This window comes from Lipotes vexillifer, unplaced genomic scaffold (assembly GCF_000442215.2).
Source record: "Lipotes vexillifer unplaced genomic scaffold, Lipotes_vexillifer_v1.1 scaffold726, whole genome shotgun sequence".
Lineage (NCBI taxonomy): Eukaryota > Metazoa > Chordata > Mammalia > Artiodactyla > Lipotidae > Lipotes > Lipotes vexillifer.
The window spans coordinates 41,380-67,334 of NW_006770733.1; the positions used below are offsets into that span (position 1 = coordinate 41,380).

A 25,955-nucleotide genomic window follows, 5' to 3' on the forward strand; every position below is an offset into this window, starting at 1 on the left:
ATATAAAATATGATTTAAAACATGATTCATTTTAAGGAGAGCTAGCAGGGGGACTTTCCTGGCGGTCCAGTGGTTAAGGCTTCGCCTTCCAATGCAAGGGGTGCAGACTCGATCTCTGGTCGGGGAGCTAAGGTCCCACATGCCTCACAGCCAATATACCAAAACATGAAACAGAAGCAATATTGTAACAAATTCAATAAAGACCCTAAAAATGGTCCACATCAAAAAAAAAAATCTTGGGCTTCCCTGGTGGTGCAGTGGTTGAGAGTCCACCTGCTGATGCAGGGGACACGGGTTCGTGCCCCGGTCCGGGAAGATCCCACATTCCGCGGAGCGGCTGGGCCCGTGAGCCATGGCTGCTGAGCCTGCGCGTCTGGAGCCAGTGTTCCACAACGGAGAGGCCACAGCAGTGAGAGGCCCGCATATCCAAAAAAAAAAAAAATCTTAAAAAAAATAAAAATAAAAAGAGCTAGCAGTGAAAAAGGGATGTGGTCCTTTTAAAAAGGATTCTTTCTTACTAATATTTATTCTTCTGTTATTCTTCCCTTAGCTCTTGCCTACTTCATCTGGATTACCACCAGGTTGGGAAGAAAAACAAGATGAAAGAGGAAGATCATATTATGTGGATCATAATTGCAGAACTACTACCTGGATAAAGCCCACTGTACAGGTACCCTGCAATCTATCCATTAATGTGTTTTCTTATATAATTTGAACCATCATATTTCTATGGAAGCTATTATGTCACTTTGTAGTGTATGCTGGATGCTTCTAATTATTTTCTGATATTGGTGCTAATTGTCTGCCATTTCCGGCCGATCTCTAATACACATGAATCACCACTTGTTATTATGTAAAACAAGTCCAATTGGGAATAGGAGGACAAAGTGAATGATCTGGTCCACTGGGTAATTGTGTAATTTGAATGGTTAAGATCATTATTTTGCTAAAAGATAATGTTGATGATTAGTATCTATCAAAGAACTTTGTCATGATGACACTTTGTCCTTGGCAACATTGAGTGCCTTTTGTAATATTTCTTTGTAAGCATTTAGGAAAATATTTTGTCTTATCACCATGTCTCTTATTGAGAAATTTTTTAAAACTGAAAAGTACAGAGAATAAGATAGTAAATACCGATTTTCTTAACACCCTGAATTTACCGCCATTAACAAATCACCGTATATGTTTCTAGACATTTTCTTTTTTAAAATAAAATCTTACAGATAAAACTAAATTCCTTTTAGCCAAGCACTTGACCCCACTACCCAGAGGGAGCTACCATCGTGAGCTTGTTGGGGATTCTTCCTGCCTATTTTATGTACTTAATAGAGAGCTAAACAATGCAAAACGTTATTTATGTCCATGTGTCAAGTTTTGCAAAAATGTGTTATATAATTCTAAATATTTTTTTTGCTCACCATTGTTTTAAAACCCTACCATGTTGTTTTATATATAAATCCAGTGTATTTCTTTTAACTACTGCCTTATATTTCATCACATGAATATATTACATTTCAGGTATGCATTTCTGTAGTATATGTTTGTCATTCATTTTGTCTTCCCAGCATTTGAACCCACTTTGTGTGTATGGGAAATTCCCACTCTATATGAGTCTTCTGGGTGAGCAAAGACAACCTTCTCCACTTGGCACTGCAGCTTCCCTTGCAGCTAGGGCTAACAGACTGACAGTTAACCAGCATTCTTACTGCTCAAGAATCAGTTGAGAAATTATAAATTATTTTAAAAACAAACTTTGACAAAACACTGTATTGGAAAAATGAGCCTCCAATCTTTAGGCCTATTTATAAGTGTGTGTGCTGTTTGCAGGTTAAGTTACCTTTTTAACCACAGCTATTTGTGTGTTCTCTATAAACACTGCAACACGATTGAATTAACGTGCTAGGCCACAGTGGAGACCAGTCAGCTACCGTCAAGCCAGGGTTCTTCTGCAGGCCCTCACCCACAGGCCCCCACGAGTGATGCAGCACAGCAGGTGACCCAGCCATCTGAAGTGGAGCAAGGATTCCTTCCCAAAGGCTGGGAAGTCCGGCATGCACCAAACGGGAGGCCTTTCTTCATTGACCACAACACCAAAACCACCACCTGGGTAACTTCAGTGCTCTCCAGTTTAAATTTATAACAACAATAATAGTCTCTCATGTGTAGTTCTTGATAATCTTTAATTATACATTAATATACCCTACATTTCCTAGTCCTCATTTAGAGATAGGTTGAATTCTTAATAGAATTATTTCTAGTCAATATGTTTATGCCTATTTTTAATATTTGAGGGGATTGTCATGGAGATACATTTACTTCCTGTTTGCAGTTTTGGGGTTTTTTTATTCATTTGTCTTTGTGTGTGTGTGTGTTTTTGGTCACACTGCACAGCTTGTGGGATCTTATTTCCCCAACCAGGGATCGAACCCACGCCCCCTGCAGTGGAAGTGTGGAGTCCTAACCACTGGACTGCCAGGGAGTTACCATGTTTGCAGTTTTTATCTCACTAGCCATGAATACTGAGGAAGATATTTAGTCATAATCCTTTCCCTTTATATGAGGCTTATAGTTCCAAAGTACTTTTGAATCCATATCTCATAGTACCCAGAAAAACGTATGAGACTAGGTAGAATAGGTATTTTTATGTTAAGATAAGCCTTAAAGTTGTTGAGCAGTTGGTTTAGCACTAATTGAAAAATTACTGAAAATCAGCAGCAGATGAAGAGATTTTGATTAATTAATTTGTTTAAAACACCAATATACCTAAATAAAACTAAAATTATACAATAAATGATTTAAGAAAATAATATTAAAATTATAATATACATCAATAAATCCAAATAAATTAAATTTTGTTTTCTTTCAACAATTTGAATTGCCTTTAATAATATTTTTGTGCTTACCTTCCTATCTTTCAAAAATATTAATAAATTAACACCTTAGCAACTAGGTGCCTAAAAGCATGTTCAGGGCCTCAGAAATAACATGTGCTCCAGTTTTATGTCCCACTCTTACACCAGTTTTTATTTAGAGAAGAGCCCTAAGTAGTGACACAATCCATAAAGAGTGGGCAAAATACTCCGAATGGTTTCTGTGAAAGAGGTAGTGAGTTAATACTGATCCTCCTCTGAGATCTGAGAACTGAATATTGTAGCCTGTGAGTGATAGATTTTAGATGAGAACCTATTATTTCATAGAGTAAGCAAAAGAAATAAAAGTGATATCCATTGATATTAGAAAACATAGTAACAGATTGACTTTCATGATTTTAAAGTTTGTGTGTGTGTATTGTTTTCTTTATTTACTCTACCAAAAAAGGAAGATCCAAGACTGAAAATTCCAGCTCATGTGAGAGGAAAGACATCACTTGATTCCTCCAATGACCTGGGGCCTTTACCTGTAAGTTTCTAGAACTGCTACCCATCTAACTGGGCTATCTCAAACATTTGTCATTTGGAATACAGTAGTTCTTTAACAACTATAATTAATATTATTGTTGAAGTGTTGATGTCTTCTACTAAGAACGGAATATGCAAATTAAATCAACCATATAACCAAATCTATTTCTCTGCCCATACATCAAAAACCATTTCCTAACATAATTGAAATATATTCTTCATTATAGCCAGGATGGGAAGAAAGAACTCACACCGATGGAAGAATCTTCTACATAAATCACAGTATGTGCAATGTGATTATTTTCACTACATTATCTTTTGCAGTATCGAATTTTGTGCGTGAGGATGGAGAACATCTTTTTTTCTCTCTTTCTTCAGATATAAAAAGAACGCAATGGGAAGATCCTCGGTTGCAGAATGTAGCAATAACTGGACCAGTAAGTCTCTTTGTATCAGGATCCTCTGATGGGGTTGTCCCCTTACCTGTCTCTTCAAGGGTGTTTGATCAAGGACATAGCACTAAAGGCGTTGAGAGGAAAGCACATTTGCAGATCTCCCCTCTCCCCACCGCGCATACACCAGGTCTCAGTTATTTGAAAAGAGCATCATATAAAGTCATTATCCTTACTCTGCGCGGCAGCCTTGTGAAACCAGTGAGCCAGATAGTCAAATACTAAGGCAGTGGTCTGCCGTGCTCAGGCTGGTACTTGTCTGAAGAAGAAGGCTGGCAATCCTCAGCAGATCAAAGGAGCCAAGAGTGTATCTGGTGAGGAAGCAGAGAGCACCCTATCAACTCAGGGTCATGACTTGAACTTTTTGGTTGAAATCGTTGTAAATACCAGTATATAAGACGTACTCACATTTAAGTACAATTATTACCATGTATGATGTTTACACTACTCTTGAGTCAGATTAACGATAGGAAAATCATTTTCCTCTTTTATATAGCTTCTTTTTCCAACTTCAGTTTTTCAGATTTTAACTGTTTCCTAATTCACAAAAATAAGTAAAATTGAAGATACAGTTCTTGTAGATTACTTTTCTGACTCCATGTTCAGTCTTTTAAAGTAATGGATAAAAAAGGCAACTCCTCAGAGTTCAAGCAAAAAGTATATTTTTCAAGTTGCTCCTTTAATGAAGAAATCACTTTGAAAGCCTCTTTAGAAATGGAAATGTTCATTTCTAATATTTCTCTACTTGGAAGATATTTCCTGTCTCTGGCCTGTTGCATTTCAAGAGTATTGCATGATGAAAATTACAGCCATAGGAATTGCTGAATACAATTTTATCTTAAACAGAGAAATTAAAATTTTTTAAATTGTATGTATGGTTTTCCTCTGAATTAAACTTTTCTTTTCAAATATTCTCTTTTAATGCCTTTAAGTTATGTTCATCAAATACCCAGAGGGGAGTTTTTAAAATTGTTCCAGAATGAAACAACTTAAACCTTCTTTATTTTTCCAAAATTTTCAACTCAAGGCAGTGCCCTACTCCAGGGATTACAAAAGAAAGTATGAGTTCTTCCGAAGAAAGTTGAAGAAGCAGGTTAGTGATACTTATAACGAGTTCTCAGGAATGATTTTCATATAGACTGAAAGTATGGGAAATACATTTTTAAAAGTAACAGAATTTATTCTATATATTAACAACTTTGAATAGTTTCTTTTAGGGAAAGGATATGTATTTTCTGAGTACCTGTAATATATGATTAGAGACCACAGTTATTTTATGTCTTTATTTTTCAATATACCTTGTAATATAGAAAAATAGTATTAGAAGTGTGCTTTTAAAGAGCTCTAACCTGGTTTCCTCGTGGGTTTGTGGGGTTTGAGTTTTGTAGAAACTAAGCAAGAGTAGCTCAGGAGATTATCCCCAGGCCTGGACTTAATTGTGTAGGAGGACTCTCTGGATTCCTTTTCTGCTTTGACTATTGTTTTCCAGTGTTAGTCATTCATTATTTACAGCTTCAAATATAATATATCTCTGCATAATTTGACAGTACAGCTGTGGTTGGAGCAGTCCTCTTATTGCTTGTCTCCTTCTGCTTATCAGAAATGTTCACTACTCTCTTTTCCATCACCACAAATTCATTATGTTTGGAACTAAACTCATCTGCCCATCTATTTCATTTCTGTTGGTGATGACTATTTTTTTTTAGTAATTTTTTAAAATTGATTGAAAGATTCTTTAAATTCCATAGTGCTTTAGTTTTCAAAGGTTTCACACACACGATTTCATGTAACTCCATAATAACCCTTCCCCCCAACTCTGTATTGCCCCTCCCCCCTTCCCTCTCCCCCTGGTAGCCACTAATTTGTTCTCTATATCTGTGAAGGTGTTGACCATTTTTTAATGCCTCTCTAATTTGCTCGTGCTTTTCCCCTTGCCCTGCAGTTTAGGAGTACTGCCACTAGGTGGCTATATTGGGTTACACTTACTTGCCTTCCAAGCCTGAAGCCTGCTTTTCCAGTTTCAAGATGGTGGGTCTGCTTCCACAGATCTTCTCATCCTAAATTGAACAGAAAAATGAAATATGATAGTTTTTTAGTGCAGATATTTTATGCCTGAATAAAGCCCTAAAATGTCATCAATGTTTTAAATTCATTTTCAGTAATAATTTTATGTTAAAATCACTCGAAATTTGTTTTCTACCTCTTAAAATTATTTGGGATTTTAAGTCTAGTTTGAGTTACTTGTCTGGTAAATATTTTCATTCTTAATGACAGTGTATTGGTGGAATAGAAGCACTAGCTTCTCCATTTGCCAGTCTGAACACTTATAAGCATGTTACCGTATCTAATGGTTGATGAGGCAACAGGTCACAGAACACAAAAACCATAATGAAAGCAGTAATATTTATTGAGCTTTCACTACATAACAGGCATTTTTCTTAACAAGTTACATGTATTATCTACGTGTAATCTCTACAGTAACTCTATAAGGAAGGTACTATTATTATCACATTTTAGATCTGAGGAAACTGAGGCTCAGAGAAATTAGGCAATGTGATCAAGTTCCATGGTTATTAGTGGCAAAGCCAGAAACAAACCAAGTGGTCTAACGCCAGAGTTCATGCTCTTAAGCCACCTGACATATCAGATTGGTGGTTAAGAGAAGAAATTACCCAGAATGCAACAGATACATAAAAAGATTAAAATTATGAAAGAAAGCTTAAGAAGCATGAAGCTGTTCCAGAAAGAGAGACTGGAGAGCCTGAGAAAAGAGGCTGAGAATCTGAATCCTCAGTTTAACAAAATTTCCCAAGCAGGATTTAAAAAATAAAATCCCTATCTGGACACATCACAGCAAAAGAGCAAGATGGAGATGAAAATATCTAAATCAGTGCTCCAAAGCTTTGAGCTGTCTTTAACCTTTTCTTCTGCCTAATCCTTAACATCTCATTAGTTAGGAATAAGGGTGGCTGATCATTGCTGAGATCACTGCATGCCTGGTATCGTGTCAGCGCAAGAAATGCATTACCCTAGTAAGTCCTGAAACAGCTCCCTGAGGGTCAGTATTGTTATCATCCCTGTTTTATAGGTGAGGAAATTAAGCCTTTGAACAGATGTGTGAGGTGAAGCCGGGACTTGAACACAGTGTCCCCTGACTCTAGAACCCATGCATGGTCCACCACTCAGCTCAGAGGTGGAAATTTCTCCTTCAGCCCTCTCTTCGTTGCCACTGCTCATTCACATGGTCCATTCGTCTTCTCTCACACCGTCTGTTTCAGGGGTCTTTCACTGACCAGCACGTTTCTTGTCTCTCCTTAAAAACACCCTTTACACTCGAAGCCATCAGCCTCTGAGAACCCACCAGTCCGATCCTGTGGCTTCCTGCTCAGCAGCTCTTCCTGGTCAGCCTTCACGCTGTCTACACTGTGGCCTCAGACTGCTTCTGCACCTTCTTGCACTCTAATCCCTCCTCTCCCTCCCCTCCTCCTTCTGTACCGTCCAGCTGTCAGCTGGCTTAGACCCCTCCTGCAGGCTGTTGCTCAGTCCCTGTCTCCCTTCCCCTCTTTTTTTTTTTTTTTTGCACGGGCTCCGGACGCGTGGGCTCAGAGGCCATGGCTCACGGGCCCAGCCGCTCCGCAGCATGTGGGATCCTCCCAGACCGGGGCACAAACCTGCGTCCCCTGCATCAGCAGGCAGACTCCCAACCACTGCACCACCAGGGAAGCCCTCTCCCTTCCCCTCTTGAAGCCTCCTTGATTGTCTCACTTGCAATTAATAGCTCAGTCTTTTTGCCCACAAGAACTTTGCTTCTATTTCTATTTTTAGCAATTTTCCTACTCTTTTAAATCTCAGAATTAGTAACATTTACATTTTTTTCTCACACACACACCAAATTATAAACTCCTTGAGAAAGTGACCACATCTTATGCCATGTTTTTATTCCCTTTTCCTCCCATCTCTGGCCCCACTGCAATACCTACCTAGCATGGGCCTAGCCCAGAGCGGGCCTTCAGTAAATGCTTGCTGAGTCACCTGCACTGTTTGCCTAGTGCCTAAAATTCTAAAATTCCTTTTCTCCAATCTTACCACTTTTTAAAATTGCATAAGCAGCAGAGGAAACTGATTATGTTATGCTTATATCGCTTATATAAACTGCTTGTATTATTATGTTTCTATAGGGCTTTCCACTTTTCTTAAATATATTGAGAGTGAAATTGATTTCTTTTTCCCTTAGAGCTAACCCTCTTTTTGAAGTGACAGAATATTTATAGTATGTTTTCTTTTCATGGTTTCCACTTGAATGTCGCACACAAAGCACTCAAGGATAAAATATTCAGATATATTTCTATGTAATTTAAAAGGTCTGCCTAAAAGCATAGTTATCTACGTTTGTCATATAAGCAAAGTATGTACAAAAGATGAGTGAGGGAACAGAGATCATTCACTAAGAACAGAGACTCAGGAGCTATAAGACTTTCTTAACTTGTATCTTTAGTTTCTTCACCCATAAAATGAAGAAAATAATAGTAGCCTTCTTCATAGTGTTGTTATGAGGAGTAAGTGAGTTAACCCATTAAAATGCTGGGAACAGTGCGGGCACAGTCTGTAAATGTTAGCACCTGTTAATGAGTGAAGCGGGCAGGCTCCAAGGAGGAAAAGTGGAGGGCAGGGAAGAACCCTGAGCCAACAGGCACACAAGTAGCAGGCAGTGGCTAGACTGACGGCAGGTCACAGAATGGTCTTCTTCGTTGGATCTTAAGACGGAAAGGACTGTTCATGAAGTGCCTTCACGTGAGCCTTTTTACCACCATCAGTAGCTGCTTCTTCAGATGTGAAAATCAGAAGTCTATGCAATTAAGTGACTAGAGAAAATGCGTGAGTGCTTTCATACTGTGGAGGAAATACAGACAATATACCTAGTCCTGTTTTCCCTGAAAAAGGATCTTGGGCACAGGGTAGAATACAATGAATTTTATAACGTTCACAAGAGAAATGTGTCATCTTGTTGAATTGATTTAAACCATTAGTCTCTCTTCTCTGGGTTTTCAGAATGACATTCCAAACAAATTTGAAATGAAACTTCGCCGTGCAACTGTCCTTGAGGACTCTTACAGGAGAATTATGGGGGTCAAGAGAGCAGACTTCCTCAAGGCCAGACTGTGGATTGAGTTTGATGGCGAAAAGGGACTAGATTATGGAGGAGTCGCCAGAGAATGGTTCTTTCTGATTTCGAAGGAAATGTTTAACCCTTATTATGGGTTGTTTGAATATTCTGCTACGTAAGTACCTTTACAATGACTGTATACAGAAAGAAAATGTTTTGAAAGTAACAGTGATATGATGCAAGGAAAATGTATATCACAATGTGTCAGAAAACGGAGACTGTAACTAATGTTTCAGAAATAACTTTTTAAAATTGTGGTGAAATATACATAACATAAAATTTACCATTTTTATCATTTTAAGTATATAGTTCAGTGGCATTAAGTACAATACATTCATTGTTGTGTAACAATCACCACCATCCATCTGCAGAACTTTTTCATCATCCCAAACTGAAACTCCGTACCCTTTAAACACTATCTCCCCCATTCCCTGGTTTTAACCATTCTACTTTCTGTCTCTGTGAATTTGACTATTCTCAGTACCTCATATAAGTAGAATCATACAGTATTTGTCTTTTTGTAACTGACTTCATTAGCATAATGTCTTCAAGGTTTTATCCATGTAGCAGCATGTGGTAGAATTTCCTTCTTTTTGAAGGCTATATAATACCCCGTTATGTGTATCTACCACATTTTGTTTATCCATTTATCTTTCAATAACATTTTGGATTGTTTCCACCTTTTAATCAAAATGACTACTTTTAAAACCATTAAATCCAATGGTGTAATATGGTTCTAACAGAGGTAAACAACTCTGAAAAGAGGGAGATGATTTACAGTTATTTGTCATATTAAAATTTTTGTATGAAATATAGAAAGGAACATTTAAATGTGGTTATCTTTACAGGGATAATTATACCCTACAGATAAATCCCAACTCTGGATTGTGCAATGAAGATCACCTCTCTTACTTCAAGTTTATTGGCCGGGTAGCTGGGATGGCAGTTTATCATGGCAAACTGTTGGATGGTTAGTATTAAGCATAAAACTTTTTTTAATGTAATTATCTGATTTCTTTCACTTGGTAATCATTTTGAATATATTTGATTTTTTACAAGGCTTTTTCATCCGCCCATTTTACAAGATGATGCTGCACAAGCCAATAACACTTCATGATATGGAATCAGTGGTATGTCTTTTTCACTTATAATATGAAGTATGATATAAAAGGCAAATGAATATTTTACAGGCTTACCTTTTAATAATGAAAAAAATCAAAAGATATTCCAAAATACAAATGAACATTTTCCCCAACATTTTATTATGAAAATTTTCTAACATATAATGAAATTGAAAGTATTTTACAATGGCTATGTGCGTATCCACCACCCAGATTACACAATTGGCTTTTTATCTATACTCGTCCACACCCCCATCCATCAGTCCATCCTGGTTTTTTGATGCATTTCAAAGAAAGTTGCATATATCAGTAAACGTCTCCCTAAATACTTCAACATGGTATACATCAGTTTTATGCATCTCATTCTTCAGTATTTGAATTGTGATTATTTGTGATGAATGGCATATGTTTTCAAAATGGCAGTCCAAAAGCAAGGCCTTGAGATTAGGCTACTACAAAGAAACAGAAACCCGATAAAAAGATTGGCTTGCAGGAGAGCACCAGAATCACAACTAACTGCTGAACAAGCATCGACAGGAAGACACTGGAACTCACCAAAAAAGATACCCCACATCCAAAGACAAAGGAGAAGCCACAATGAGACGGTAGGAGGGGCGCAATCACAATAAAATCAAATCCCATAACTGCTAGGTGGGTGACGCACAAACTGGAGAACACTTATACCACAGAAGTCCACCCACTGGAGTGAAGGTTCTGAGCCCCACATCAGGCTTCCCAACCTGGGGGTCCAGCAACGGGAGGAGGATTTCCTAGAGAATCACACTTTGAAGGCTAGTGGGATTTGATTGCAGGACTTTGACAGGACTGGGGTAAACAGAGACTCCACTCTTGGAGGGCACACACAAAGTAGTGTGCACATCGGGACCCAGGGGAAGGAACAGTGACCCCATAGAAGACTGAACCAGACCTACCTGCTAGTGTTGGAGGGTCTCCTGCAGAGGTGGGGGATGGCTGTGGCTCACCGCAGGGACAAGGACACTGGCAGCAGAAGTTCTGGGAAGTACTCCTTGGCGTGAGCCCTCCCAGAGTCCACCATTAGCCCCACCAAAGAGCCTGGTAGTCTCCAGTGCTGGGTTGCCTCAGGCCAAACAACCAACAGGGAGGGAACCCAGCCCCACCCATCAGCAGGCAAGCAGATTAAAGTTCTACTGAGCTCTGCCCACCAGAGCAACAGCCAGCTCTACCCACCACCAGTCCCTCCCATCAGGAAACTTGGACAAGCCTCTTAGATAGCCTCATCCACCAGAGGGCAGACAACAGAAGCAAGAACTACAATCCTGCAGCCTGTGGAACAAAAACTACATTCACAGAAAGATAGACAAGATGAAAAGGCAGAGGGCTATGTACCAGATAGAGGAACAAGCTAAAACCCCAGATAAACAACTAAATGAAGTGGAGATAGGAAACGTTCCAGAAAAAGAATTCAGAAAAAGAATGGAGGCAAAGAATGAGAAGATGCAAGAAATGTTTAACAAAGACCTAGAAAAATTAAAGAACAAACAAAACCAAGATGAACATACAATAACTGAAATGAAAAAAACACTAGAAGGAATCAATAGCACAATAACTGAGGCAGAAGAACGGATAAGTGACCTGGAAGACAGAATGGTGGAATTCACTGCTGCGGAACAGAATAAAGAATAAAAGAATGAAAAGAAATGAAGACAGCCTAAGAGACGTCTGGGACATTAAACATTAAACACAACAACATTCTCATTACAGGGGTCCCAGAAGGAGAAGAGAGAGAGAAAGGACCTGAGAAAATATTTGAAGAGATTATAGTCGAAAACTTCCGTAACATGGGAAAGGAAATAGCCACCCAAGTCCAGGAAGCACAGAGAGTCCCAGGCAGGATAAACCCAAGGAGAAACATGCTGAGACACATAGTAATCAAATTGGCAAAAATTAAAAGACACAGAGAAACTATTGAAAGCAACAAGGGAAAAATGACAAATAACATACGAGGGAACTCCCATAAGGTTAACAGCTGTTTTCTCAGCAGAAACTCTACAAGCCAGAAGGGAGTGGCATGATACACTTAAAGTGATGAAAGGAAAGAACCTACAACCAAGATTACTCTCCCCAGCAAGGATCTCAGTCAGATTTGACAGAAAAATCAAAAGCTTTACAGACAAGCAAAAGCTAAGAGAATTCAGCACCACAAAACCAGCTCTGCAACAAATGATAAAGGAACCTCTCTAAGTGGGAAACACAAGACAAAAAAGGACCTACAAAAACAAACCCGTAACAATTAAGAAAATGGTAATAGCAACATACATATTGATAATTACCTTAAAGGTGAATGGATTAAATGGTCCAACCAAAAGACAGAGGCTTGCTGAATGGATACAAAAATAAGACTGATATATATGCTGTCTACAAGAGACCCACTTCAGACCTAGGGACACATTCAGACTGAAAGTGAGGAGATGGAAAAAGATATTCCATGCAAATGGAAATCAAAAGAAAGCTGGAGTAGCAATACTCATATCAGATAAAATAGACTTTAAAACAAAGAATGTTACAAGGGAAAAGGAAGGACACTACATAATGATCAAGGAATCAATCCAACAAGAAGATATAACAATTGGAAATATTTATGCACCCAACATAGGAGCACCTCAATACGTAAGGCAAATGCTAACAACCATGAAAGGGGAAATCAACAGTAATGCAATCATAGTGGGGGACTTTAACACCCCACTTACACCAATGGACAGATCATCCAAACAGAAAATTAATAAGGCAACACAAGCTTTAAATGACACAATAGATCAGATAGATTTAATTGATATTTATAGGACATACCATACAAAAACAGCAGATTACACTTTCTTCTCAAGTGTGCATGGAACATTCTCCAGGATAGATCACACCTTAGATCACAAGTCAAGCCTCACTAAATTAAAAACGATTGAAATCATATCAAGCATCTTTTCTGACCACAACACTACCATATTACAAATCAATTACAGGGGGAAAAAATGTAAAAAACACAAACACATGGAGGCTAAGCAATACGTTACTAAATAACCAAGAGATCACTGAAGAAATCAAAGAGGAGATCAAAAAATACCTAGAGACAAATGACAACGAAAACAGGACGATCCAAAACCTATGGGATGCATCAAAAGCAGTTCTAAAAGGGAAGTTTATAGCTATACAAGCCTACCTTAAGAAACAAGAAAAATCTCAAACAATCTAACCTTACACCTAAAGGAACTAGAGAAAGAAGAACAAACCCCAAAATTTGCAGAATGAAATAAATCATAAAGATAAGAGCAGAAATAAATGAAATAGAAACAAAGAAAACAATAGCAAAGATCAATAAAACTAAAAGCTAGTTCTTTGAGAAGATAAACAGAATATATAAACCATTACCCAGACTCATCAAGAAAAAGAGGGAGAGGACTCAAATCAATAATATTAGAAATGAAACAGGAGAAGTTGCAACAGACACTGAAGAAATACAAAGGATCCTAAGAGACTACTACAGGCAGCTCTATGCCAGTAAAATGGACAACCTGGAAGAAATGGACAAATTCTTAGAAAGGTATAGCCTTCCAAGACTGAGCCAGGAAGAAATAGAAAATATGAACAGACCAATCACAAGTAATAAAATTGAAACTGTGATTTAAAATCTTCCAACAAAAAATGTTCAGGCCCAGACGGCTTCACAGGTGATTTCTATCAAACATTTAGAGAAGAGCTAACACCCATCCTTCTCAAACTCTTCCAAAAAATTTCAGAGGAAGGAACACTCCCAAACCCATTCTGTGAGGCCACCATCACCCTGATACCAAAACCAGACAAAGATACTCAAAAAAAGAAAATTACAGACCAGTATCACTGATGAATATAGTTGCAAAAATCCTCAACAAAATACTAGCAAACAGAATCCAACAACACATTAAAAGGATCATACACCATGATCAAGTGGGATTTATCCCAGGGATGCAAGGATTCTTTAATATATGCAAATCAATCAATGTGATACACCGTATTAACAAATTGAAGGATAAAAACCATATGATCATCTCAATAGATGCAGAAAAAGCTTTTGACAAAATTCAACACTGATTTATGATAAAAACTCTCCAGAAAGTGGGCATAGAGGGAACCTACCTCAACATAATAAAGGCCATATATGACAAACCTACAGCAAACATCATTCTCAACGGTGAAAAATTGAAAGCATTTCCTCTAAGATCAGAAACAAGACAAGGATGTCCACTCTTGCCGCTATTATTCGACATAGTTTTGGAAGTCCTAGCCACGGCAGTCAAAGGAGAAAAAGAAATAAAAGGAATACAAATTGGAAAAGAAGAATTGAAACTGTCACTGTTTGCAGATGACATGATACTATACATAGGGAATCCTAAAGATGCCACCAGAAAACTACTAGAGCTAATCAATGAATTTGGTAAAATTGCAAGATACAGGATTAATGCACAGAAATCTCTTGCATTTCTATACACTAATGATGACAAATATGAAAGAGTAATTAAGGAAACACTCCCATTTACCATTGCAACAAAAAGAATAAAATACCTAGGAATAAACCTACCTAAGGAGACAAAAAACCTGTATGCAGAAAACTATAAGACACTGTTGAAAGAAATTAAGGATGATACAAACAGATGGAGAGATATACCATGTTTTTGGATTGGAAGAATTAATATTGTGAAACTAGCTATACTACCCAAAGCAATCTACAGATTCAATGCAATCCCCGTCAAATTACCAGTGGCATTTTTTATGGAACTAGAACAAAAAAATCTTAAAATTTGTATGGGGACACAAAAGACCCCGAATAGCCAAAGCAGTGTTGACGGAAAAAAACAGAGCTGGAGGAATCAGACTCCTCGACTTCAGACTATACTACAAAGCTACAGTAATCAAGACAGTATGGTACTGGCACAAAAACAGAAATATAGATCAATGGAACAGGATAGAAAGCCCAGAGATAAACCCAAGCAACTATGGTCAACCTATCTATGACAAAGGAGGAAAAGATATATAATGGAGAAAAGACAGTCTCTTCAATAAGTGGTGCTGGGAAAACTGGACAACTACATGTAAAAGAATGAAATTAGAACACTCCCTAACACCATACACAAAAATAAACTCAAAATGGATTCGAGACCTATATGTAAGACTGGACACTATTAAACTCTTAGAGGAAAACATAGGCAGAACGCTCTTTGACATAAATCATAGCAAGATCTTTTTTGATCCTCCTCCTAGAGTAATGGAAATAAAAACAAAAATAAACAAATGGGACCTAATGAAACTTAAAAGCTTTTGCAAAGCAAAGGAAACTGCAAACAAGACAAAAAGACAACCCTAAGAATGGGAGAAAATATTTGCAAATGAATCAACAAAGGATTAATCTCCAAAATATATAAACAGCTCATGCAGCTCAATATTAAAAAAACAAACAATCCAATGAAAAATGGGCAGAAGACCTAAATAGACATTTCTCCATAGAAGACATATAGATGGCCAAGAAGCACATGAAAAGCTGTTCAACGTCTCTAATTATTAGAGAAATGCAAATCAAAACTACAATGAGGTATCACGTCACACCAGTTAGAATGGGCATCATCAGAAAATCTACAAACAACAAATGCTGGAGAGGGTGTGGGGAAAAGGGAACCCTCTTGCACTGTTGGTGGGAATGTAAATTGATACCGCTAGTATGGAGAACAGTATGGAGGTTCCTTAAAAAACGAAAAATAGAATTACCATATGACCCAGCAATTCCTCTACTGGGCATATACCCAGAGAAAACCATAATTCAAAAAGACACATGTGCCCCAATGTTCATTGAAGCACAGTTTACAATAGCCAAGACATGGAAGCAACCTAAATCTACAGACGAATGGATAAAGAAGATGTGGTACATACATACAATGGAATATTACTCATCCATAAAAAGGAGTGAAATTGGGTCATTTGTAAAGATGTGGATGAACTAGAGACTCTCAAACAGAGTGAAGTAAGTCAGAAAGAGACAAACAAATATTGTATATTAATGCATATATGTGGAACCTAGAAAAATGGTACAGATGAACCGGTTTGCAGGGCAGAAATTGAGACACAGAAGTAGAGAACAAATGTATGGACACCAAGGGGAGAAAGTGCCGGGGGGTGGGGGGGCGGCGTGGTGGGATGAATTGGGAGATTGGGATTGACATGTATACACTGATGTGTATAAAATGGATAACTAATAAGAACCTGCTATATAAAAAAATAAAATAAAATTCAAAAAAAATGTATTATACTTATATTCCCTAGTGGATTAAAAAAAAAAATGCTCACCAAAGAATGCTTATGCAAGGAATCAAGAAGTTGATGGCTTATTTTGACCACCTGAAGTGGCAACCTGGGTCCATAAAAAAAAAAAAAAAAGACACATGCAGCCCAATGTTCATTGCAGCACTATTTACAATAGCCAGGTCATGGAAGCAACCTAAATGCCCATCTACAGATGAATGGATAAAGAAGATGTGGTACATATATACAATGGAATATTACTGAGCCATAAAAAGGAACAAAATTGGGTCATTTGTCGAGACGTGGATGGATCTAGAGACTGTCATACAGAGTGAAGTAAGGCAGAAAGAGAAAAACAAATATTGTATATTAACACATATATGTGGAAACTAGAAAAAATGGTACAGATGAACCATTTTTTGCAGGGCAGAAATTGAGACACAGGTGTAGAGAACAAACGTATGGACACCAATTGGGGAAAGTGGGGGGTGGGGGGTGGTGTGATGAATTGGGAGATTGGGATTGACATATATACACTAATATGTATAAAATGGATAACTAATAAGAACCTGCTGTATACAAAAATAAATAAAATTTAAAAATTAATAAAAGAAACAGAAACACAAGCTTTAAATCCTTGACTATAACTTTGTAACCTACGCTGAATAGCATCACACAGTATGTGAACACATGGATTCCAAGACCTCGTCTGTGTTACCAAGTCCCATTTTTGTGACACATTGTTTGTGTGAACAGTATAATTCTTCATAAATCATAAAATTGCACAGTTATTTGCGTTGGTTAACTGAAGTTTTGTATTTAATTTGAGAGTTTTCTTCAACTTGGGCCAGGTATAAATAACAGCCTCCTCAGAGCTGCTTAAACACTTCAAACACAGTCTCACAGGCCATGTGAAACAGGTGTTGAGTGCTCCTGAGTATTCATGGCAGTTAGGATTCGTGTCAAAACTGACCCTTAAACTGGATAATAAAATCTGTACCTCCACTACTTCCAAACAGAGTTAGACTTCGAAACTTTTAAGCAGGCACCACGCTATTGATATATGCACTTATACTTACTGGTCATTCATCTCTTTGTAATACTTGTGTGTGTGTGTAAAAGATGTCCAACTGACCTTTTCATCTTTTGTCCAATTATTCAGACCCTCAGCATACTTTCTCTGCAGATTCAAGTATCTTCTTTCTATACACAAATTTTAAATATGCAATCTTTCCCATTTAGGACAGTGAGTATTACAATTCACTAAGATGGATTCTTGAAAACGATCCAACAGAACTGGACCTCAGGTTTGTCATAGATGAAGAACTTTTTGGACAGGTTTGTAAATTTTGATTAATTAAAATGGTACATAAATTGTGGAACTTTAGAACTTAAGTTTAATAACAAGTGAAATGTTATAACTTAAGTTTAGATGTTAAATAATGCATATACTCAACATATTTCTGTACTCTATTTTTAAATTTATTTTCCACTAATGAAAGCTGTCTCTCAGAAAGAATTTCTGCTTCTTTAACATTTGACTCATTCCATATTTATTTTAGTAAAACTAATATTTCAAGTTTTCTTAGCTTTTGAATGGATTTAATTTAAAACACCAGGTTTCTGGTATAACTATCATATTTATACTTAATTTTTTTCACTAAAATAACATATCAAGGTATCATGCTTAATTTTAGACCCATCAACATGAGTTGAAAAATGGCGGATCAGAAATAGTCGTCACCAATAAGAACAAAAAGGAATATATTTAGTAAGTATTTTGTTGTAAGTATTTTACTCTATTTAGTAAATTCTTTATTGGAAATAATTTTATACTTCTTTCTGGGAAGACTCTTTGTACCTTCTTTCTCTTACCCCAGAGTCAGAGCCTCAATGTTCTTTTTCTCTTTCTGTAACCATGTCATATTAATCACTCATGTTCAGTTTTCGCCTTGGGCTTAGCTAGTCTTTATTTTTTGTTTCTAACCAGAATACATGTACCTTAACAGTTTTTCTTGTTTCCTGTGAAAACAATGAAATGTTTTGTTTCTTTTAGTCTTGTAATACAATGGCGATTTGTAAACCGAATCCAGAAGCAAATGGCTGCTTTTAAAGAGGTACTCATTTTGTTTCCTCTTATATAATTTCAAAGTACAGTCCGTAAGTTTTAAATATTGGGCCTTATCATGTCAGAGAAGAAGTAGTATATGACTTTTTAAAACCATTCTAAATTAATTTTCATACTGACAAAATATTAAATGAATAGATGTTGAGTTAAAACGCAATCATTCAAGAAATCCATGCAATAAACAGTCCTCCTTAACATGGATCCCCCTCAGCTTTCCCAGTCCCACTCCCCTCACCTTAAGTAACCTTGGGTGAACAAAGGAACAAGAGTGCTAGAGGGATGATGGAATATACTATTTGTTTCTTTTCCTAAATGGGGTCACATCATACACGTTGGTTTGTGACTCACTTTCTTCTCTTATCAAATACTTATTGGAGGTCTTTACATGTCAAGATACATAGCGACCTTTCTTTGTGGCTGCCTTTTATTCATACTCTAAATTCATAAGTTATTTAAACTTCCCAATTGATAGACATTTAGGCTGTTGTCAGGGCATTCATTTCCTAAGCTAACTAAAAGTCTTCTGTTAAATATTTATCACATACTTTTTCATTTATTCAACACTGAGCACTGACTGTGTCTGGTGCTATGCGAGAGGCAAAACGACATAGGTCCTGCTGTCAAGGAGCAGAGACTCTAAAGGGGGAAATGGACAGAGGGAAGCCTGCAGTACTAGGTGAGCAGAGAAGAGAGGTAGAAACCAGAGCAGAGAGGGGTGGAGGCAGGGGAGGGGAGGGCTCGAGGGATCGGCCAGCCACAGAGGAAGAGGAAATGCAATTCTAAGCAGAGGAAGCAGCACCTGTGAAGTGTGGCAGTAAGACAGACTGGGCACACGTTAGAGAGAATACAGCAATTGCTGTACTGGATAAGAGGATGCAAGAGGTGAATTAATCCTGGAGAGATGGGAAGAACCAGATGATGGGGGCCCTGTTTGTTCGGAGTTTTCTCTGAAGTCCAGTGAGGGAAGAAGATGGCATTAAAGGCTATTAACAATAGAACGCCAGGATTCAATGTATTGATACATTTTGGTCAGATCATTCTGGAAGTGGTATGTAATGAGCTAGAGAGGGCAAGACGAGCCGCAGAGGCTAGTTGGAAAGTGCTGCAGTAATCCCGGGGAGAAATGGTAAAGACAGTGGGGAGAAAGCTGTGTGTGCACGTGAGTGGCTCTCAGGAAGGGAGATCTATAGCTTAGGGTGATTTAAAGGATAGAGATCTGGGGGTCCTTTGCGTGTGTGTAGTGGAGGTGTGGACTAGGCACGATGGAAAATTCAAAAGAACAGTAAGAACGGTGAAAGTGGATGGCCACACGTGGGGATGTGGGAACACCAACATTTAAGGAACGGACAGGAGAAACGGAGACATCAAAGGAAATCAGCAAAGGCAGACAGAGACCTAGGAGGAAAACCATCAACAACAGCAGAGTTTCAAGAACAAAGGTGTTGTCAAGAATATCGTAGTGCAGAGAAGTCAAATAAGGTAAGGAACTAAAAAAGTATGTAGTAGATGTAGCTGCAAAGCTGTCTTTGAGTTTCTCCAGGACACCTTCAGGGAAGCATTGATGAAGAGGTCAGATTGCAGTGGTTGAGGGATAGATGTGGGTGAGCGAGGGGATTTAGAAATGCGCGGTAACACTGTCCAGAGCGTGGAGAGCAGAAAGAGGGGCTTGCTTTCTTGTTTTGTTTTTAAGGTAGATAAGGCTTGAACAAATTTAGATGCATCAAGAGTGAGCTAATAAAGGTTTAGTGATGACATCCTTGAGGAAGATGAAGCACAGAGAGGAAGTGGTCCCTCTCTCCACAGCAGTGGGGAGGAGGCCCTCATGGATGTTGGGGCTGGTGGGTACGTGGGGATGCAGAAGGTTGAGGGAATTCCATCCTGCAGAATTGCCTCTATTTTCTCTCTCAAGTAGAAATTATCTGCTGTAAAGAAGGGGTGACATGGAGGAGGAGGAGGAGGCTTAAAAATTGTGGGGAAGTTTTAAAATAGCCACTTTGAGGAAGCAGTGAGAGAACAGACATGTATACTTTCTTGCCAACACTGAAATGTCAGTTAAGAGCCCATGAATGTGTAGTGGAAGAAGACGAAGTATGGGATTGTCCATTGACCCCACTGACCAGGGTTTTAAATATATTCTTTCTACTAGGGATTTTTTGAACTGATACCACAGGATCTCATCAAAATTTTTGATGAAAATGAACTAGAGGTAAGAAATATTGTTCTTATCTTAAAACAGGACTTTTGTTCCCATTATTTTTCATGTCTACAGTTTGACATTTCTTATTACGTAGCTTCTGATGTGTGGCTTGGGAGATGTCGATGTGAATGACTGGAGAGAACACACAAAGTACAAAAATGGCTACAGTGTAAATCATCAAGTCATCCAGTGGTTTTGGAAGGTAATGGAAAGCTTCTATTTTCATAAATTACTTTTCAGTAGATTCAATCATATTTAACTATACTAGTGGATCACATAGAGATACGACAAAAAATATATATAGCCCTGCCAAAATTATCTTTGATTTTGTACTGTATACGTTTACCTTCTGGATATGGTTCCAACCTCCATACATATTTTTAGATAAGTAAAATGTGCAGAATGTAGTAAGTGGCAGTGACAGCTGAGATAGGCACTTGATTCCTTACTAAAGTTGGGACTCTTCAAGGGAACTGGTAATAACCTGCAGTGTATTGTCTGGGACTCCTGCATGGCTCCTTGGAATGTGATTTTCCATCTTATACAGAAATGTGTATGATACTCAATAAATACCAGTAAATAACAATGTTTTAAAAGCTGTGAGTCACATCTGAGAGGAAATTTTGTCACTTTTTTAGGCTATAATCCCATTCTAAACAGTTACCACGTAGCCTTGGAAATGAAGTTTCAAGAACTTCATGAACCACCCATAAGCACAACTTGAACTGAAAGAAACATGCAAATTTCATAAGTGATCATTAATGCTCTAACTATTTTTCAGGATAGTTTTGTTACCGTTTTTTCCCAGTGATGTTTCTAAGTGCTGCTTTTATCTTTTGCAGGCTGTTTTAATGATGGACTCAGAAAAAAGAATACGATTGCTTCAGTTTGTCACTGGCACATCTCGTGTGCCTATGAATGGATTTGCTGAACTGTATGGTAAGGATTTCCATAGATCATTAAAAGATGGAGCCTATGGCAGTTGTCTTTTTCATGGCTAACTAGTCTTCAAGCTTCTATCATTTATACAAATATTTAGCTTAATTTTATAAATTAAGATTTTAAAATGATTATAATTAGATACACTGAAGTAGGTCAAAATATATGTACACCTTCTAATCAGATAGCAAAGGAGAAAACTGCAAACATGAAATGACTCAAGTTACTTCCCATTCTTGAATTTTAAATTTGATTCCCACCCTGCATTCCATTACAGAAAAGGCATTGCCTGTAGTGTGATGGTTTAGGGCAGGCAGCGTGTAAAGTTCCACAGGGTGTTAATAAGCGTACAACAAAACACAGAGAGTATCGTAGTAGAATACATTTGGGGGAAAGAACGGACTAAATGAAGTTAAATATTCTGTTTATTGGAATGACATTTACTTGCTTTTAAAGATACCAAGAAGAACAAATCTTTCAGAGAAAGTAGAGCCAAGATTGGAGCCCTACTGTCCCCTCCTTGGTAAACCTGGTTTCCTTGTTAAGCTTCATTTATATCTGTTTGCAGAACCTGTCAAGCAGCTGCCACTTCTCCACCTAGAGTAACCACTCCCAGTAGGAAGGCTGAACAAGAGCTTTGCTGCTCACCAATGTGCTCATTGGAAAGACAAATCCAGTTAAGCAGGACAAACACCCCTTCCATCTCTAGATCCACTGCCCTCTTTTGTGCAGCCCATGCCTACAGCTGTCCACTGATATCATGAATTTTTTTGGAATTTGGGGGAGATATCCCACAAACAGCTCCAGAGTTATTAGTGTTAGAATATAAATTCAAATTCTTAAGGGTTTACAAAAGAAGTAGAAGTTGCTTAAGAATGTTAATATTACAGGGCAGTATTATCTAGCCAATAAAACGTATGTTACATTTTTTTTAACATCTTTATTGGAGTATAATTCCTTTACAATGGTGTGTTAATTTCTGCTATATCACAAAGTGAATCAGCTATACGTATACATATATCCGCATATCCCCTCCCTCTTGCGTCTCCCTCCCACCGTCCCTATCCCATCCCTCTAGGTGGTCACAAGGCACCGAACTGATCTCCCTGTGCTATGCAGCTGCTTCCCACTACCTATTTTACATTTGGTAGTGTATATATGTCCATGACACTCTCTCACTTCGTCCCAGCTTACCCTTCCCGCTCCCCAAGTCCTCAAGTCCATTCTCTACGTCTGCATCTTTATTCCTGTCCTGCCCCTAGGTTCTTCAGAACCTTTTTTATTTTTAACATCTTTATTGGACTGTAATTGCTTTACAATGGTGTGTTAGTTTCAGCTTCACAACAAAATGAATCAGTTATATATATACATATATTCCCATATCTCTTCCCGCTTGTGTCTCCCTCCCTCCCACCCTCCCTATCCCACCCCTCCAGGTGGTCACAAAGCACCGAGCTGATCTCCCTGTGCTATGTGGCTGCTTCCCACTAGCTATCTACCTTACGTTTGGTAGTGTATATATGTCCATGCTTCTCTCTCGCTTTGTCACAGTTTGCCCTTCCCCCTCCCCATATCCTCAAGTCCATTCTCTGGTAAGTCTGTGTCTTTATTCCTGTTTCACCCCTAGGTTCTTCATGACATTTTTTTTCTTAAATTCCATATATATGTGGATACGGTATTTGTCTCTCTCTTTCTGACTTACTTCACTCTGTATGACAGACTCTAGGTCTATCCACCTCGTTACAAATAGCTCAATTTCGTTTCTTTGTATGGCTGAGTAATATTCCATTGTATATATGTGCCACATCTTCTTTATCCATTCATCCGATGATGGACACTTAGGTTGCTTCCATCTACAGGCTATTGTAAATAGAACTGCAATGAACATTTTGGTACATGATTCTTTTTGAATTATGTTTTTCTCAGGGTATATGCCTAGTAGTGGGATTGCTGGGTCATATGGTAGTTCTGTTTGTAGTTTTTTAAGGAACCTCCATGCTGTTCTCCACAGTGGCTGTATCAATTTACATTCCCACCAACAGTGTAAGAGGGTTCCCTTTTCTCCACACCCTTTCCAGAATTTATTGTTTCTAGATTTTTTGATGATGGCCATTCTGACTGGTGTGAGATGATATCTCATTGTAGTTTTGATTTGCGTTTCTCTAATGATTAGTGATGTTGAGCATTCTTTCATGTGTTTGTTGGCAGTCTGTATATCTTCTTTGGAGAAATGTCTATTTAGGTCTTCTGCCCATTTTTGGATTGGGTTGTTTATTTTTTTGTTATTGAGCTGCATGAGCTGCCTGTAAATTTTAGAGATTAATCCTTTGTCAGTTGATTCATTTGCAAAGATTTTCTCCCATTCTGAGGGTTGTCTTTTGGTCTTGTTTATGGTTTCCTTTGCTGTGCAAAAGCTTTGAAGTTTCATTAGGTCCCATTTGTTTATTTTTGTTTTTATCTCCATTACTCTAGGAGATGGGTCAAGAAGGATCTTGCTGTGATTTATGTCATAGAGTGTTCTGCCTATGTTTTCCTCTAAGAGTTTGATAGTTTCTGGCCTTACATTTAGGTCTTTAATCCATTTTGAGCTTATTTTTGTGTATGGTGTTAGGGAGTGATCTAATCTCATACTTTTACATGTACCTATCCAATTTTCCCAGCACCACTTATTGAAGAGGCTGTCCTTTCTCCACTGTATATTCCTGCCACCTTTATCAAAGATAAGGTGACCATATGTGCATGGGTTTATCTCTGGGCTTTCTATCCTATTCCATTGATCTATCTTTCTGTTTTTGTGCCAGTACCATACTGTCTTGATTACTGTAGCTTTGTAGTATAGTCTGAAGTCAGGCAGCCTGATTCCTCCAGCTCCATTTTTTGTTCTCAAGATTGCTTTGGCTATTCGGGGTCTTTTGTGTTTCCATACAAATTGTGAAATTTTTTGTTCTAGTTCTGTGAAAAATGCCAGTGGTAGTTTGATAGGGATTGCATTGAATCTATAGATTGCTTTGGGGAGTAGAGTCATTTTCACAATGTTGATTCTTCCAATCCAAGAACATGGTATATCTCTCCATCTGTTTGTATCATCTTTAATTTCTTTCATCAGTGTCTTATAATTTTCTGCATACAGGTCTTTTGTCTCCTTAGGTAGGTTTATTCCTAGATATTTTATTCTTTTTGTTGCAATGGTAAATGGGAGTGTTTTCTTGATTTCACTTTCAGATTTTTCATCGTTAGTATATAGGAATGCCAGAGATTTCTGTGCATTAATTTTGTATCCTGCTACTTTACCAAATTCATTGATTAGCTCTAGTAGTTTTCTGGTAGCATCTTTAGGATTCTCTATGTATAGTATCATGTCATCTGCAAACAGTGACAGCTTTACTTCTTCTTTTCCGATTTGGATTCCTTTTATTTCCTTTTCTTCTCTGATTGCTGTGGCTAAAACTTCCAAAACTATGTTGAATAAGAGTGGTGAGAGTGGGCAACCTTGTCTTGTTCCTGACCTTAGTGGAAATGCTTTCAGTTTTTCGCCATTGAGGATGATGTTGGCTGTGGGCTTGTCATATACGGCCTTTATTATATTGAGGAAAGTTCCCTCTACACCTACTTTCTGCAGGGTTTTTATCATAAATGGGTGTTGAATTTTGTCAAAAGCTTTCTCTGCATCTATTGAGATGATCATATGGTTTTTCTCCTTCAATTTGTTAATATGGTTAATCACATTGATAGATTTGCGTATATTGAAGAATCCTTGCATTCCTGGAATAAACCCCACTTGATCATGGTGTATGATCCTTTTAATGTGCTGTTGGATTCTGTTTGCTAGTATTTTGTTGAGGATTTTTGCATCTATGTTCATCAGTGATATTGGCCTGTAGTTTTCTTTCTTTGTGACATCCTTGTCTGGTTTTGGTATCAAGGTGATGGTGGCCTCGTAGAATGAGTTTGGGAGTGTTCCTCCCTCTGCTATATTTTGGAAGAGTTTGAGAAGGATAGGTGTTAGCTCTTCTCTAAATGTTTGATAGAATTCGCCTGTGAAGCCATCTGGTCCTGGGCTTTTGTTTGTTGGAAGATTTTTAATCACAGTTTCAATTTCAGTGCTTGTGGATTGGTCTGTCATATTTTCTATTTCTTCCTGATTCAGTCCTGGCAGGTTGTGCCTTTCTAAGAATTTGTCCATTTCTTCCAGGTTGTCCATTTTATTGGCATAGAGTTGCTTGTAGTAATCTCTCGTGATCTTTTGTATTTCC

General features: G+C 37.9%; 1 protein-coding gene across 1 annotated transcript in view; it reads left to right on the top strand.

The window, feature by feature from the left end:
• Window positions 1–25,955, top strand: part of NEDD4 (NEDD4 E3 ubiquitin protein ligase) — a 52,290-nt gene that overhangs the window by 17,814 nt on the left and 8,521 nt on the right. Inside the window, exons 8-22 of the mRNA XM_007446351.1 lie at window positions 551–670; window positions 1,907–2,110; window positions 3,322–3,402; window positions 3,629–3,683; window positions 3,780–3,838; window positions 4,881–4,946; window positions 8,903–9,132; window positions 9,866–9,987; window positions 10,077–10,147; window positions 17,681–17,776; window positions 18,136–18,209; window positions 18,495–18,555; window positions 20,713–20,772; window positions 20,858–20,965; window positions 21,606–21,702. Coding sequence (XP_007446413.1) covers window positions 551–670; window positions 1,907–2,110; window positions 3,322–3,402; window positions 3,629–3,683; window positions 3,780–3,838; window positions 4,881–4,946; window positions 8,903–9,132; window positions 9,866–9,987; window positions 10,077–10,147; window positions 17,681–17,776; window positions 18,136–18,209; window positions 18,495–18,555; window positions 20,713–20,772; window positions 20,858–20,965; window positions 21,606–21,702 — 1,504 coding nt within the window. The remainder of the gene's footprint in view (window positions 1–550; window positions 671–1,906; window positions 2,111–3,321; window positions 3,403–3,628; window positions 3,684–3,779; window positions 3,839–4,880; window positions 4,947–8,902; window positions 9,133–9,865; window positions 9,988–10,076; window positions 10,148–17,680; window positions 17,777–18,135; window positions 18,210–18,494; window positions 18,556–20,712; window positions 20,773–20,857; window positions 20,966–21,605; window positions 21,703–25,955) is intronic.